The sequence below is a fragment of the Nicotiana tabacum genome, chromosome 4 (genome assembly GCF_000715075.1).
Source record: "Nicotiana tabacum cultivar K326 chromosome 4, ASM71507v2, whole genome shotgun sequence".
NCBI lineage: Eukaryota > Viridiplantae > Streptophyta > Magnoliopsida > Solanales > Solanaceae > Nicotiana > Nicotiana tabacum.
In genome coordinates this window covers 8,427,655-8,442,078 of record NC_134083.1, presented here as the reverse complement: position 1 = coordinate 8,442,078, position 14,424 = coordinate 8,427,655, and the positions used below count along the sequence as shown (strand labels likewise).

The 14,424-nt window shown below is 35.0% G+C and overlaps 2 protein-coding genes across 4 annotated transcripts; one reads left to right on the top strand and one right to left on the bottom strand.

The window, feature by feature from the left end:
• The first annotated feature begins 1,162 nt into the window (after positions 1 to 1,162).
• LOC107815356 (protein disulfide isomerase-like 1-6) lies at positions 1,163 to 8,790 on the top strand. The gene is made up of 12 exons (XM_016640925.2): positions 1,163 to 1,997; positions 2,441 to 2,570; positions 3,117 to 3,282; positions 3,576 to 3,694; positions 4,712 to 4,792; positions 4,877 to 4,966; positions 5,058 to 5,129; positions 5,215 to 5,283; positions 6,710 to 6,790; positions 7,011 to 7,145; positions 8,299 to 8,352; positions 8,439 to 8,790. Exons 1-12 carry the CDS (start codon positions 1,498 to 1,500, stop codon positions 8,532 to 8,534), a joined length of 1,593 nt encoding a protein of 530 aa, XP_016496411.1. The 5' UTR covers positions 1,163 to 1,497; the 3' UTR covers positions 8,535 to 8,790.
• Positions 8,791 to 9,675: 885 nt separating this feature from the next.
• Positions 9,676 to 13,976, bottom strand: LOC107815357 (sulfite exporter TauE/SafE family protein 3-like). Of its 3 annotated transcripts, XM_016640926.2 has the most exons (12): positions 13,407 to 13,976; positions 12,847 to 13,006; positions 12,521 to 12,721; positions 12,168 to 12,232; positions 12,050 to 12,077; positions 11,864 to 11,958; positions 11,696 to 11,782; positions 11,540 to 11,590; positions 10,991 to 11,212; positions 10,645 to 10,738; positions 10,051 to 10,191; positions 9,676 to 9,953 (listed from the first exon to the last, which is right to left on the bottom strand). In XM_016640926.2, exons 1-12 carry the CDS (start codon positions 13,599 to 13,601, stop codon positions 9,871 to 9,873), a joined length of 1,422 nt encoding a protein of 473 aa, XP_016496412.1. In that variant the 5' UTR covers positions 13,602 to 13,976; the 3' UTR covers positions 9,676 to 9,870. The 3 variants fall into 3 exon arrangements, with proteins under 3 accessions (XP_016496412.1, XP_016496414.1, XP_016496413.1); XM_016640928.2 differs by lacking the exon at positions 10,991 to 11,212 and having other exon boundaries at positions 13,407 to 13,925; XM_016640927.2 differs by lacking the exon at positions 11,540 to 11,590 and having other exon boundaries at positions 13,407 to 13,925.
• Positions 13,977 to 14,424: the final 448 nt, after the last annotated feature.

The following is a 14,424-nucleotide window of genomic DNA, read 5'->3' as shown; positions in this document are numbered from 1 at the left end:
AGCATTCTTAAGTAGGAAATAAAAGAAGTTTAACTTTATCAAGGGAGAATTAATTCTTCATGGGGTTTAACTTTTACTAATTCTTCAAATTAAATTTAACTCTTCTCCATTCAGTTAGAATGATTTCATCCTCGTCTATTTATTATTCCATCTGTCTCCTCATCTATTTATTATTCCATCTGTCTCATATTATCTGTCATGATTCTACTGTATACGCCTCTTAAAAAAAAAATTAATTAGGATAAATTTTTGACTACTTTATTTTTATTCATGTCTTAATATTTAATCTTTCTTCTCTGGTATTTGAACAAAGTTAAGTGTTTTAGTCTTTAAGAAAAAGAAAAAAAATAATTAATGTTGTCTTAAACAAAAAAAGTGACAAATTGAGACAACTATTTTTAGTAACCACGACCGATAATATGAGACATTACAAGTTCTAATTTGTGTAGCCGCTTACGTAAATAATTGAAGATGTCCTAATTATGGAATTGGGAGTCAAGCTAGTATTTACGTAATATTTTTCCTGCAACTACAAAAAGAAATATTTTATGTGTTATAAATATATTATATTATGGATGTTTATTTAATACTCCGTTGTAAATAAGCTTATCTATATGAGATTTCGCCGTAAATATGTTTATCTATTTAGTACTCTATTGGAAAAAATAAGCTTATCTATATGAGATTTCGCCGTAAATATGTTTATCTATTTAGTACTCTATTGGAAATAAGTTTCACGAAGAAGCTTATCATTTCGATACTCCGTTATGGATAAATATCACTCCCGGTAGAAGATTATCTATATCTGGTATAATGAGCTTATTCTTTCAGTACCCCATTATGTATAAACATCACCTCGTAGAAGATTATCTATATTTGGTATAATGAGCTTATTCTTTCAGTACCCCGTTATGGATAAATATTACCCCTTATAAAAGATTATCTATATCTGGTACAATGAGCTTATCCTTTCGGTACTCTATTATGAATAAACATTACCCCGATATAAGATTATCTATATTCGATATAGTAATAACTTACACAGCAGCTTGCAGAAACAACTTACATAACAACTTGATTTTTTCCGAGAAGATTTCAATTATATAAATAAGTTTATAATTTGAATAATATATATTGTAAAATTTTCAAACGTCGGTTCCCCAATGCAAGCGGTAAAATCTCTTAAAATAAATGTTAGTCGAGGGATAGCGCTAAACGGTGGCGCGATTGACGTTAAATTTAACTACTGTACTTATATATAAACTCCGGTCAAACTGTTTCAGCGATGCGCCCCCCACTTCTTCCGTGTCCTCACCTCCTTTTTCATTCTCTCTCTCACTTCATCACTTTTGGATCTTCAACATTTTCCCCCACATTTTCATCACTCAAAATATCACCTTATTCCACATAGATCCTAATCGAAGTTGCAGCTTTTTTCAGTAGAAAACTAGAAATCCCAACAAGAACTGACTGATCTTTACACTCAAATACTTTATCATGTATAATCCAAAGCCCACTTCAAGATTTATCCTTTGCTCCTTAGTCCTCCTTCTCTTGCTTAGCTTCTTGGCTCCGTCAATATCGTCCGAGCTGGATTTATCTGATGACGGTGGTGATGACGTGGAAGCTTTGGAAGAACTCATAGCATTGGACGAACAAGAAGATTCACATCAGCAAAACGCTGAATCTGAGTTTGTAAGTAAGGCCCAAAGAATAGTACTTGAGCTAAACAATGACAATACTAAAAGGGCAATTGATAGGAATGAGTATGTACTGGTTTTGGGTTACGCGCCGTGGTGCGTAAGGAGTGCTGAGCTAATGCCGAAATTTGCTGAGGCTGCTACTGCTCTTAAGGAATTGGGAAGTCATCTTTTAATGGCTAAGATTGATGCTGAACGTTACCCTAAGGTTGCTTCAACTCTTGATATCAAAGGGTTCCCCACTCTGCTTCTGTTTGTTAACGGCACTTCTCAACCTTATACTGGTGGATTCTCCGCGTAAGCATTTTATTTATGTTATGTATACTCACGGTGTAAATTTTAGGGATCATTACACAAATAGCCGATTGGATTCGTTATGTACTGTTCATTATATGCGGTTATACACGTACATCAACGGCTATTTTTAGTTTAAGATGTTGGGGGAGCGACTATTTAGGTTAATTCTTCTAAATTTTAACCTGTTAGTTATACTATTTTTACTAGTTTATCAAATTATTGTTAATTGAGAGATTTACATATAATTGTCTAATAAATGATTTAGATTGTGCAAGTATGTTTTACTGTGTAAGTTCGGTGCACAGAAGTTGAACTCTTTCATTATTTTGTTGGAGTAAGTTAATAAGATTAGGAGGACAAACTTATGTAGCTTCTTTATGTTGTACTCTTTGTATGTGCATCAAATTAGTTGATTTATATCTGTGGCATCCCATGTCAATCAGGGAAGAACTTGTTATCTGGGCAAGGAAGAAGACAGGGGTACCTGTTATTAGAATTAGCTCGGATGCTGAGGCGAGCCACTTTCTCAAGAAGTACTCCATGTTTGTGGTTGGTCTTTTTGATAAATTTGAGGTAACATTTTAGTTCCTGAAATCTCTTACTTGTTCTTTCTTCTCTTTTGGCATCTAGTTGATACATCTAAAATAATTGTCAGGAAACTTGTGTAGTTTAATTATCCGTACAAAATTGAAAGAAAGAATTTATCATATCTACTAAGTTAAAATGTACTACGTTTTCTAGGGGCTTCAAATCTTAAACTGAGCATTAGGTTTGATTGAAAGAAGCCCTTTTCAACATCTTGGCATCGGGAATTATCAATCAATCAATCATGCCTTTAACTTTATTTGGTATCTTCCTATCGGTAGCACATGAGCATACTACTCTAACGCTCCTCCATTTCAATCATTTAACCACTCTGGATTTGGTTAAAATCATTTCATATAAAAGTCTTCTGCTTTATAGTGCATAAAAGATAAGTAACGGCAGTTGCGGTGTTTACATTGCTTCTTGTTTTAGTCGAATTTCCCGCATCTCAGCAAAATATAAACAGGTTACTGAACAAAAAAAATTGTGGAATTTGCTTCTGACATGCAAATTGCCTCATGTATAATCACACAGGGACATTATTATGATGAATTTACAAAAGCAGCCAAAATGGACAATGAAATCCAGTTTGTGGAAACTAGCAATGCAGAGATTGCCAAGCACCTCTTCCCCAATTTTAAGCCAACCAATCTTTTCCTTGGTCTTGTTAAAAGTGAGCCAGAAAAATACACTGAATATGGTATGTTTTCTATTTTTAGATTCTGGAGTTGCTTTTTACAGCCTTTTCTTGCTCAAGCATTACCATTCTCTCACAATGGATGGTTGTTCCTGACTATGCCTGAAGAGGAGCAATTAAATCTACAACTACTTATTCATTGGATAGATAAAAGCTTGTATAGATAGATGGAAATATCATTCCTTGATGACTAGGAAAATTGCTGTCATGTTTGAATCTAAACTTGATTTCTTCTTTTTCAGTAGAATTGTGTTGCTTAATATAACCTCACTATTCGCATCAAATGTGCTTTGCAGAAGGAACCTTCAGTACAGAAGGAATCTTGCAGTTTTTGGATGATAACAAGTTCCCCTTAATTACAGTACTTACTGAACTTAATGCTGCTAGAGTTTACTCCAGCTCAAACAAACTTCAGGTAACTGTTGTGTCTGACTCTTTGTACTTTATATCATCTTCTGTTTCCCAAAAGTATTTGACATCTCCGTGTAATTATAATTCATATGCTCGAGCACTTCATAAGTATCTCATAATACGGAGACTTGTGTTTCTTTATGAAAGAAAGGTGAAGAAAACAAAAGCCTTGATCTCAGAAGTATGATTCTGTTCTCCTATACTGTTGAAACAATGTTAGTCCTTTGATATTTGTGGAGGCACTTGTATATCCAAGTGTTGATTTCATTTAATTCATATTTAGGCTGGTATAGAGTTAGCAATTTTATCCATGAGAAGCCGAAGGTCAGCCGTAACACCAGTAGTCTCTTCTTCTCTTTTCTTGTGTGGACATTTTAATTTCACCAATATATGTTAAACATCTTTTGTAATAGGAGTTCGGAAACAACCTCTCTACCTTCATAAGGTAGGGGTAAGGCACATGCACCAAAGGGGTGTCAAGCGACACCCCTTCACAAGAAAATTACACTGTGTAGCTCGGTAATTTTAAAAAAAAATATGTATATCTATTATATAATGACACCCCTTGACTTCTTGGTGAGTTTATTTCTTTATATTTTGACTCCCCTCAATGAAATACCTGGCTCCGCCACTGGTAAGGTCTGCGTGTACATTATCCTTCCCTTCCCAGATCCCACTTGTGGGATTTCAATGGGTTTGTTGTTGTTGTTGTGTGGGAAGAAACTACCGAAGAAGTTCGTTTAAACCACGGGTTTGGAGAAGCAATTGCGAGCTCGTTTAAGCCACGGGTTTATAGAAGCAATTGCGAGCCTCTATAGTTGTTTAATACCAATCCTGGACTTAGCTTTTGCTGTCGGATAGAGATTTTGTGTCTATTAAACATTTTTGTGAGGAAAATCTCATCTCTTTAGCCAACAAGTATAATGTATATCTAGTTCTTGCATTTTTTAAGCAGACTGTAATAATGCACTAATATGCTTGTGATAACTGTTGGATCTACCTATGCTTCAATGCCATATAGGTATTGGTCATTGCTGAGCCTGATGACTTCAAGAAACTTGTAGAACCTTTGCAAGACGTTGCAAGAAAGTTCAAATCACAGGTTTCTTTCTTATCTGGATCTAGTGAAGCAGATTACTCTTCCTTTCTGCGATCTGTGTAATTGACAGCTGGCTTTTGATTGCAGATAATGTTCATATTTGTAGATATTAGAGAGGACAATCTTGCAAAACCCTTCCTTACTATGTTTGGTCTTGAAGAATCAAAAGCCTCTGTCGTCAGTTCTCTCATGAATTATTTTTCTCTTCTCGATACAAGCTATTTTTTAAGTTTGCTCAGACAATCTTTTCCGTTGTATGGATGCACAGGTAATATCTTTCAACTACCGTAGCAACGTGAAGTATTTGTTGGAGTCAGATGCCACACCAACAAGCATAGAAGTATTAATATCTCTCTGTTTGTCATCTCTTTCTAGGCTTCTTTGAATTGTGATTTGAAATTCACATTGTTGATCGGTTTCTGCAGGATTTCTGTTCAGGTCTTCTGAGTGGGAGTGTGTCACCATACTACAAATCACAACCAATTCCTGATAATGTAAGTTCTGTTAACAATAAATCTCATGATGTCAGTTTATGTTTCAGCAATAGGAAAACATGATACCACAGTTCTTTAGCTTGCCTAATTCAAGTTATTTTAGTAGTATTGCTCGTATCTAGCATAATGGTGTGGTAATTTCCCAAATAACTGACTGAAAGATGCTCTGGATTTAAGGAGAATGTATCCACTTATTGGAATGACTTATCACTGAATGTTGCACATGATAAAAATAACCGGAAGAGGAAAATATGAAAAATTACGCTGCTGTTTATTTAGCATTTGAACATCATAAGACAAATAGTTAAAACCCAGCGACTTCAAATCTTACTTGTGGACTCTCTAGGTTGCTCAATGCTAGCCAAGTCCATCTTATCTGAATACACCACATATATATATATATATATATATATATATATATATATATATATATGCTTTGGGTGAATAGTTGGGGAAGAACTTGTACCTTGAAAATCTCCTTCTAGATGGAGCAATAAACATTCAAGGCGGTATTTTGAAAATGGAATGGGTTAATGTTTATTTTTTCTGATAAGGGATAGCCTATAGATTAATGTTTTCCTTTGTTTTCCTTTCCGCCATCCTTTGTTGTGTAGAGAGAAACTTGACTAACCCAAATTGGACTGTGAGTTGGAGTCATCTTTAAGCAGACAAATCTGGGCACCTGCAGTAGATTGTCATTTAAAATGCCTAGTATTTTCTTAGCTTTCAGATATATCCACACTTGATCAATAATAAGACGACAATGGGGAGCAAGTTAGATATATTGCAAGGGCAGATCCAGAGTCACTAGGATGAGGAAGTGAAGTAGGATAGTGAAGTAGCCTTAAGATAGGTATTTCATAGTTTTTCTGCAAGAATGCAAAGGAGGCAGCGGGAACTCCTATAGTAACACAGTAATCATGCTGTGCTGACTGCTGATCATGAAAAATGATCAGAACCAATCTGATAGTCAATGACTGGTTGAATGGGATCATAATGGAATGATTTCCTTTAGCTGGCACTGATGGTGGTCACAACGACAAAAAAAAGTTACTTAACAAAACAGTCAATTTTCTTATAACATGGCAAAAAGTGTTATGCAAATGTATTTGCCCTTTGCACTAAAGCACACATACAAACCATCCATTCTACTGGAGCATCAATTTATGTTCTGGAGCCTCCTTAGTTCCATAACATACTTTGTGGACTGCCTCATCTCTGCGCTAGATTTTGTTATGCTGTTTGATCAAGTTCTCTATTCTGATCTAATCCCAAAATTGTTTCATATGATACATTCTATTACAAAAGCAGCTTATGTTTTTTGATCTGTTCTTTTCGCTTGACATTAGCTAAGGGAAATATGATATTGTTATATTTATAAAAGAGCGTTTTATTAACTCCAAAATCCTTTGCTCCATAATTGCAGAAGAACATGAGCATTCTGACAGTTGTTGGTAAGACCTTTGATGAATTGATCCTGAACAGCCCTGAAAACATTCTTCTAGAGGTTTGTATTTTTTTACACAGATCAGACACTTGTTAAGAGTTCAGTCTCACATTCTTATATGTTAGGGTTCTTGAGCATTTGGTTATCTGCCGAGGAAAAATGACAGAAATATGTTGGGAACCATATTTCTTCCTTTATTGAGTAAATCACATTAAACATGTTCTGTGATGTGGATAATCTTATAGTTCCATAATAATCTATCTTTGCTTGTGTATTGAAGATATACACACCGTGGTGCATAACTTGTGAAACCACAAGCAAGCAAATGGAGAAGTTGGCCAAGCATTTCAAGGGTTTGGCGAACTTGATCTTTGCAAGGATAGATGCTTCCCTAAATGAACATCCAAACTTACAGGTGAGGATAATAAATACTTTACTCCTTTGCTTTAAATTGATAGTGTTCAGATCTTTAATGTTTAAGATGGAAAAAGGTTCAGCTTGAATATTCAGTCACGTCTGGAGTACACATTAAGCTACCAACAACAACTATGCCTCAGTCCCAATTTAGGGTCGGCAATATGAATCCTCACTGAGCATGATTCCCGTTTAAATTCTTCTCAGACCAAGATTATTCACAACATGCACCAGGTTACCACTAGCAGAAAAAAAACTGGTAGTAGTATATGCTTCGTTTATGTGTTATGGAGTTTGCGGACGACTCCCTTTAGCGTCTGTAGATATATGACGAAACGTTAAGTTTTCCACTTCAGGGAAGTGGACCGGATATAGAGCAAGGATTTAATAGACAATTCCTGAAAAGGGATGTCAAAATGATAAACCATTCCTCCAGAATTTACTTCAGATTGATGGTCCTCAAAGTCAATATCCACCACTAATAAGATACTAGCGTGATGTTCTGTGCTACACTATGCTGGTAATGAAATGTTTTTGGCCAGGTATTTACTTTCATTAGAAACCTGAGATCTATATCTTCAGATTATTTGACTGTGGACTATGTGATCCACACGCAATTTTATATCTAGAATATTCACCTTAGAAATCCAGATAAGGAACAGGCACAAGTCTCCTCTATTAGAGTTTCTTCCTTTCCGTCAGTTCAGAGGATTCTGCCTTCAACTCTTCTTGGCTCTTTTTGTGTCCACTGCATGAATTCTTCTGGCAGCCAACTCCCAGTGTACATTTGTTGATTGATTTGTTATGGTTACTTCTTTCATCAGCAAATCTTGCCTAATTGGACTGTTACATTATTTTATACCTTGAAACAGTCTCGCACCAATTCTATCATTTTTATTCGTGCTAGAGATACAGTTGAATTATTTCTTGTCAAGCATGAAGTGGCCTTTATACCACAGTTTTTTACGAGGCATAAACTGCAAAGATCCCATTTTTACGCTGATAAATATGGCCACAAGCAGTATCTTAAAAATGCACCATAATAAGGAAAGAAACAAAATCAAAACAAGTGCCATCAAATGGCACGAAGATGACTAGTATTTTTAAGATTTTGATGAGCTTTTAATATTGAATTTGCTCTTACCAACATGCAGGTTGAGGACTATCCAACGCTTCTCTTCTACTCAGCAGATGACAAGAAAAAGCCGGTAAGTTTTAATGACAATACAATTTGATTGTTTCTATTAATCTTGCTCGCCTTTTAATGGTTTCCTAATTGAATTTCCTTATGTAGATACCATTTCCTACAAAATCAAGCGCAAAAGATTTGGCTGCTTTCATCAACCAGAATTTGAAAGCACAAGATCCTGAAATCAGAGATGAACTATAGGAAAAAGGTTTCATGCAGATAAGCCAATTTTTTTCAAGACAAGGAGAATTATACAGCATATAGAGATGTGCTAGTTATATGAGTAGATATTTCATAGAGTTGGTCAATGAATGAATTTAGTTGAGTAGACTAGTACTACTACTCCAATTAGAATTAACTTCATTTACATGAATATTTCTGTAACCCCTTCCAAAATGTGAATTTAAACTCATGTAAAAACATGCAGACATAATATATCTCATTGGAATACCCAAAACAGTGTATCAGTCTATCAGCTATCCGGTCAGTAATTTTCTCTATTCCAAATATCTACAAACCAATCTGTTTTTTTTTTTTTTTAAATGGTCAACCGCACAAGTCTAATGGAATTTGCTTCTAATAGAACAATTCTTTTTCGTCTTCCTTGTCAAGGTTGACTTGACATCTTAAGAGCTGAGCCTTCTTCCATTTAATTTTCTATTAATGCCACCCATCTTCAATTAAATATTTTAGGAAAAATCTAAGTGACCCTAAAATACATAGTGGGTTTTGCATCGTTTGATTTGACTTTCAATAATCACCATATATAAATCGTTTTAAGTGTCTAATGACAGAGTTGGGACTTTATAACTTAACCTTGTATTGCATATACCCTTGGGGCATATTGTCTTTCAATTTCTTTATGTACCACAATATGCACAAGGCATGATGTGGCAACTTGCAAGAACAATATTGAGGTGTTATAGATCCAAAATTTGGCTTTATTCGACTGTAGTATTCGTTTTACTTGATCTTCAATTGTTCTTGATATGCAAATGATACTATTAAACGATCAATTTTAAATTTGAGTCGCATGTTTTCATGTGTTTTGGAATTAAACATAACAATTCATCTGAAATGCCTACCCGTGCCTGAGAATTCTTCAACAAAGAGAATATCAGACAGACAATGCTATAAGTAACAGACTAGTAAACATTTTTTTGTTTACTCCTATCAGAGAATATTTTGTCAACAAAAATGCTATGAAAAATAATACAGTTTTGGGCGCAAATAAGTTATAAAACACATCCTTAGTGAAACTTCCCAAATAAATTGTAAAATTCTCTGGAGCGATAATTTAGAACTACTTAATGTATTATGGCTAAATATTTCAAAGGCGAAATAATTTGAGAAGCGTTCTTCAATCTTCATGATTGCATAACAAGCTTATATATTGTATTATGGCTAAATATTTCTAGAGCTGACTAAAGGGAACATCAATAATGACCAAACATCTAAACTCCCGTAAAATCAACATTTGGTACGAAAATTGTAAGAATAAAACGTGGAATACAAAAATTTCGCCCAAGGATTAATATTAATTATATGCACAAATATTATCAAACCCTATATGTTGTCCTTCCTCGATCTTTTTTATTGTGTCTGCTATGCCAACTCCACCTGCACCCATTAACAGATAAATAAGCAAATAAATAATATATTACTGTTGGATGTCCTTACACGAAAATTATTCGAGTGAATAAATGAAGAAACTTGCCTAACGATATAGCGCTAACAAAGATTGTGAAGGCCAAAATGAAGATAATCACAGATGCTCTTCCGACTATACTAATTATTCTTCGTACAACATGCTGTCCTACTAAGGCTGCAATACTGGCCACAGCAATAAAATACAGTGCTGAAACATTTCCAGAGAAAATAAAGCAGGTTAGTAAACAAAAAAACTGATTCACAGGTTTCTTCATTATCAATCTTTACTAGGAGCTTTGGATGAATTGTTAAAATGAGATAACTGCCCATAAAAAGTGAGATCATTTTTACCTGCTAAAACAGGTTAAAATACACTAATAACATAAAAACTTTACTCTCAGAGTATATAAGTTGAATTCTTGCTCGAATACCATTTAAGCATTGGCGGAGTCACGTTCAACCAAAGGGTGCACACCTCTTTGCCGGAAAACTACAATGGATTGCTAGATAATTTTTTTTAATGTATATTTATTATATATTGACTCCTCTTGACTTTTCGATATATTTAATTTTTTATATTTTGACATCCATTGATGGAAATTCTAGCTCCGCTACTGCATTTAAGGTGATACTTTTTAAGATGTTAATGTTTCCTTCTTACCATATGGTACTGGAAAGCGTCTGAGCAAGTAATATTGTATGACGGACATGGAGGAGGAAAATATCATAACAAAAGCAGCAGTGGCACTTGACACCTGCAGTAACAAAATTTCATTATTAAATGGACATAAAATCGAATTCGAGGTAATACAGTCAGACCTCTCTATAACAACATTCTTATATAACAATACTTCACTATAAAAGCCAAGTTTTTTCGAAACCAAATTTCATATTCTGTTATAATATACGTTTTCTATAATAGCAATTCGCTATAACATCCAAAAATATCTAGAACAAACGAGGCTGTTATAGAGAGGTTTGACTGTATTATAAGAAGTGTAATGCACCTGGGGAGGAATTCCTAGCTCTAAAAACAATGGACCCAAAATGAATCCTCCACCGAGACCAAGTAGACCACCAACTATACCAGCCAAAATGCCACAGCAACAGTAAAGAATCAACTGATGTACTTTCCATGTTATTACTATTTCTCCGCTTGACATAATCATCCTTGATCCTTTATACAAGCAAACTGCTTCATATGCTGAAGCTCCAACAGCCACAGGGAGCTAAAAAGTAAGAAGTAGAACATTTAACTTTTGTAGTCAAAGTTTTCTATTCAAGTGAAAGAGAAGCTCGTGGCTCATTTGACGCGACCAAAAAGCAGGAGCAAGCAACAAAATTATCAATTACCATGTAAGCTTAGATCACACAACTTACATTCATATTTATTTCTGCCAAAAGGACATTTATAGGCGGATCTAGGATTTTAACGTGACAGGGGCAACACTATTTTGCTCAACTAATGCCCCCTAAAGGCTTTTAATGTTCAGGGTGCCAAGTTATTTATATAATCATTTTCAAGGCATACACACATATATATACACACACACTACCTGCAAGAGGTTTAAGATCCAATATGTCGTTGAACAAGTTGGTGCATAATTCTGTACAAAAATAGCTCAAAATCAATAAAGCCAATATTGCATGAAAGCACATAATGCATCATCAATTTCTTGAAAAAAAAGGCAAGGACTAGTAAAAGCAAGAACCTTGAAGATATGCAGAGCTAGGATTACGATCCAGACAGCAATGAGTATGGTAATATCCTTCCAGTACATATTGTCAACAATTGAGACCTGAAGTAGCTCAAGAAATCAGCATTCGAATAGATTGGGACGGACAAAAAAGTTATTTGGGACAAGGGGAGTATTAATTACCTCAGTTGCTTTATATACTTCATTTGTATAATTAGTAGAACCATTGTTTGGACCTCCAGGTATAATTTTGTATGCAACTTCTTCGCCACCAGCACCTGATTTTCAGTTCCAGAATATTACGCAGAAATAACTCATCAAATATTTCTGTTGTAGTGTAGAAGATAAAGAAGATATATAGGTACTCACCATTAGATGTCAAGCGCCTAACTGCTTCCTGGACATGAAATTAGAATTTAAAATCCATTATTCTTATCTTGTACTCTACAAATACAATTACAGGAAATTAAAGGACCAAAGAGACAACCTTTTTAATAATAGTTTCTTTCTTCCATGTCTCGATGCCTTTGAAAAATGCCTTTGTTGATGCAGCTGCAAGTAGTCCGATAATAACAAATCAGAATACTTACTCTGTACAAAATTGATAAAATTAAAAAGGGTAGCATGGTGCACTAAGCTCCCGCTGTGCGCGGGTTCGGGGAAGGGCCGGACCACAGGGGTCTATTGTACGTAGCCTTACCCTTCATTTCTGCAAGAGGTTGTTTCCACGGCTCGAAACCGTGACCTTCTGGTCATATGGCATCAACTTTACCAGTTATGCCTAGGCCCCCTTCACAAAATTGATAAAATTGCAGCTGGAAATTAAATAGCAGTACTTACCTAAGAAAAGAATGATTAATAACATTGTAACCATCCACTCAGCGAAAATTACATTTAGTACAACTCCAATACTGATCCCTAACAACAACATTGGTTGGAAAAGAAGAACAAGATCATAATCAATGATCGGAAGTTCAAGCAATGGATGCCTCAGCTTAAGACTGTAGTAGACAGTTGCACCGGCAGCACCAGTGATCATACCTGACAACAACAAAAGTAAAAAGCTCAAAATGGCGTAATTAAAGATGACCTAAGATATGTCGCATTTAATCTAACAAGACGTTTCTGTGTAAATAAAAGGGGAGCATATATAGATGGATTCTTACATTTTGATATTGCAGTTGATGTTTTTGGATCAAATCCAATGATCAAAGTAAGCATGGGAACAAAGATACCGCCTCCTCCAACACCTCCTACGCTCCCAAAAGCAGCACCAAAAAATCCAATTACTGAACCAACAATTACTCTCCATCCAAATTCCAGTTCCTGAAACGCATACAACCCTTCAGTGACAACATCCACTTCATTACAACATCTATCCCAAAACTCGAAACAACCAATAAAAGAATATTCAGCAAGTCAGGCGGATGCAGCTTATGCATTACGGGTTCAACTGAACCCCGCAGAATTTTCGACAAGTATCAAGTTTTGAACCTATAATTTCAAAAGTACAATGAGTTCGGTACTTAAAACCTTATAGATTGAATCTTCAAGTTCAAATTATGGATCCGCCTCTAGACCGTCAGGCCAGTTATCATTACATGTCATAAATATGCCATACCGCTTTCGAAAAACTAATCTTGGAAATGGTCAATGAAGGGTAGACTTGCTGGAGTAAGAGAGAAAAGGAAAGAAATATACTATATAAGGTAAAAGATTTACTTACAGGCCAAACATGGTGGTAATGCATTTCACTCTTTTTCCAAAGAAGACTGAATAAGTCAAAGAAGTAATATGAGTCCGTACTATGAATTGTTCCATTGTTGCTCAAAGTAGCCTCATGTGGAATTTGCTCTGCAGACACAACGATTGCTAAAGCTAGAACAAGCACAACAACTGTATATGCTGTCAAACCCTCCATCAATTGCTAAATTCCCACCTTGTTTTCCCTCCTAACTGTCACTCTTCTGAGATAATCAAGACTAAAAGATTGACCCAAAGTCAGAAACCTCAAATTAGGAGTTACAAAATCAAGAAATATCTAAGTAGATATAGAAAAAGAACAACTTTGGGGAATAAAAAAGAAAAAAAGGAAGTAACTTGAGAGTTCAACTCCTCTAATCTTTATACAGAAGTGACAGATATTCGGGTCCAACGAAAACACAAGATATAATTAATATTATAGGATATTATTACTTTAAATATAATTATTATTTAAATTATTTTGTATTAAATACGTTATTATATGTAATGATTAAAAGTGTTACGTTATGAAATTGACCGATTTGGCTCTGGCCTATAGTAAAATATCTCTTTGTCCGTCTTACAAGTCTGTTAGGCACTGGATAGTAGTTGTCTTTGTTGGTACTGTCACTACTGCCAATTTAAATGCTAAAATTGAGATGTTTGTAAATTTTTCCAAACCCACTCTCTTCGCTTTCCTCGAAAGCTGCTCGTCAGGTCTTCTTTGTTATTGTTTTCTACCTTAAATCACTATTATAAATTCGCTAATCACCGACTAAAAAAATCGACCAAAGTTGATCGATTATGATTAATTACCGACTAAAACGTGACTATTTATGTGTAGACGGTATTTTGACGGTCGGAAAGTCATACCGACCAAAGTTGGTCAGAAATTACACGTTGGTCGGTATGCTTTAAACGACTATCTGACACTGTAAATGGTTTACCGACCAAAACTGGTCGGAAACATATTTTATTAATTTAATTTTACCGACCAAAGT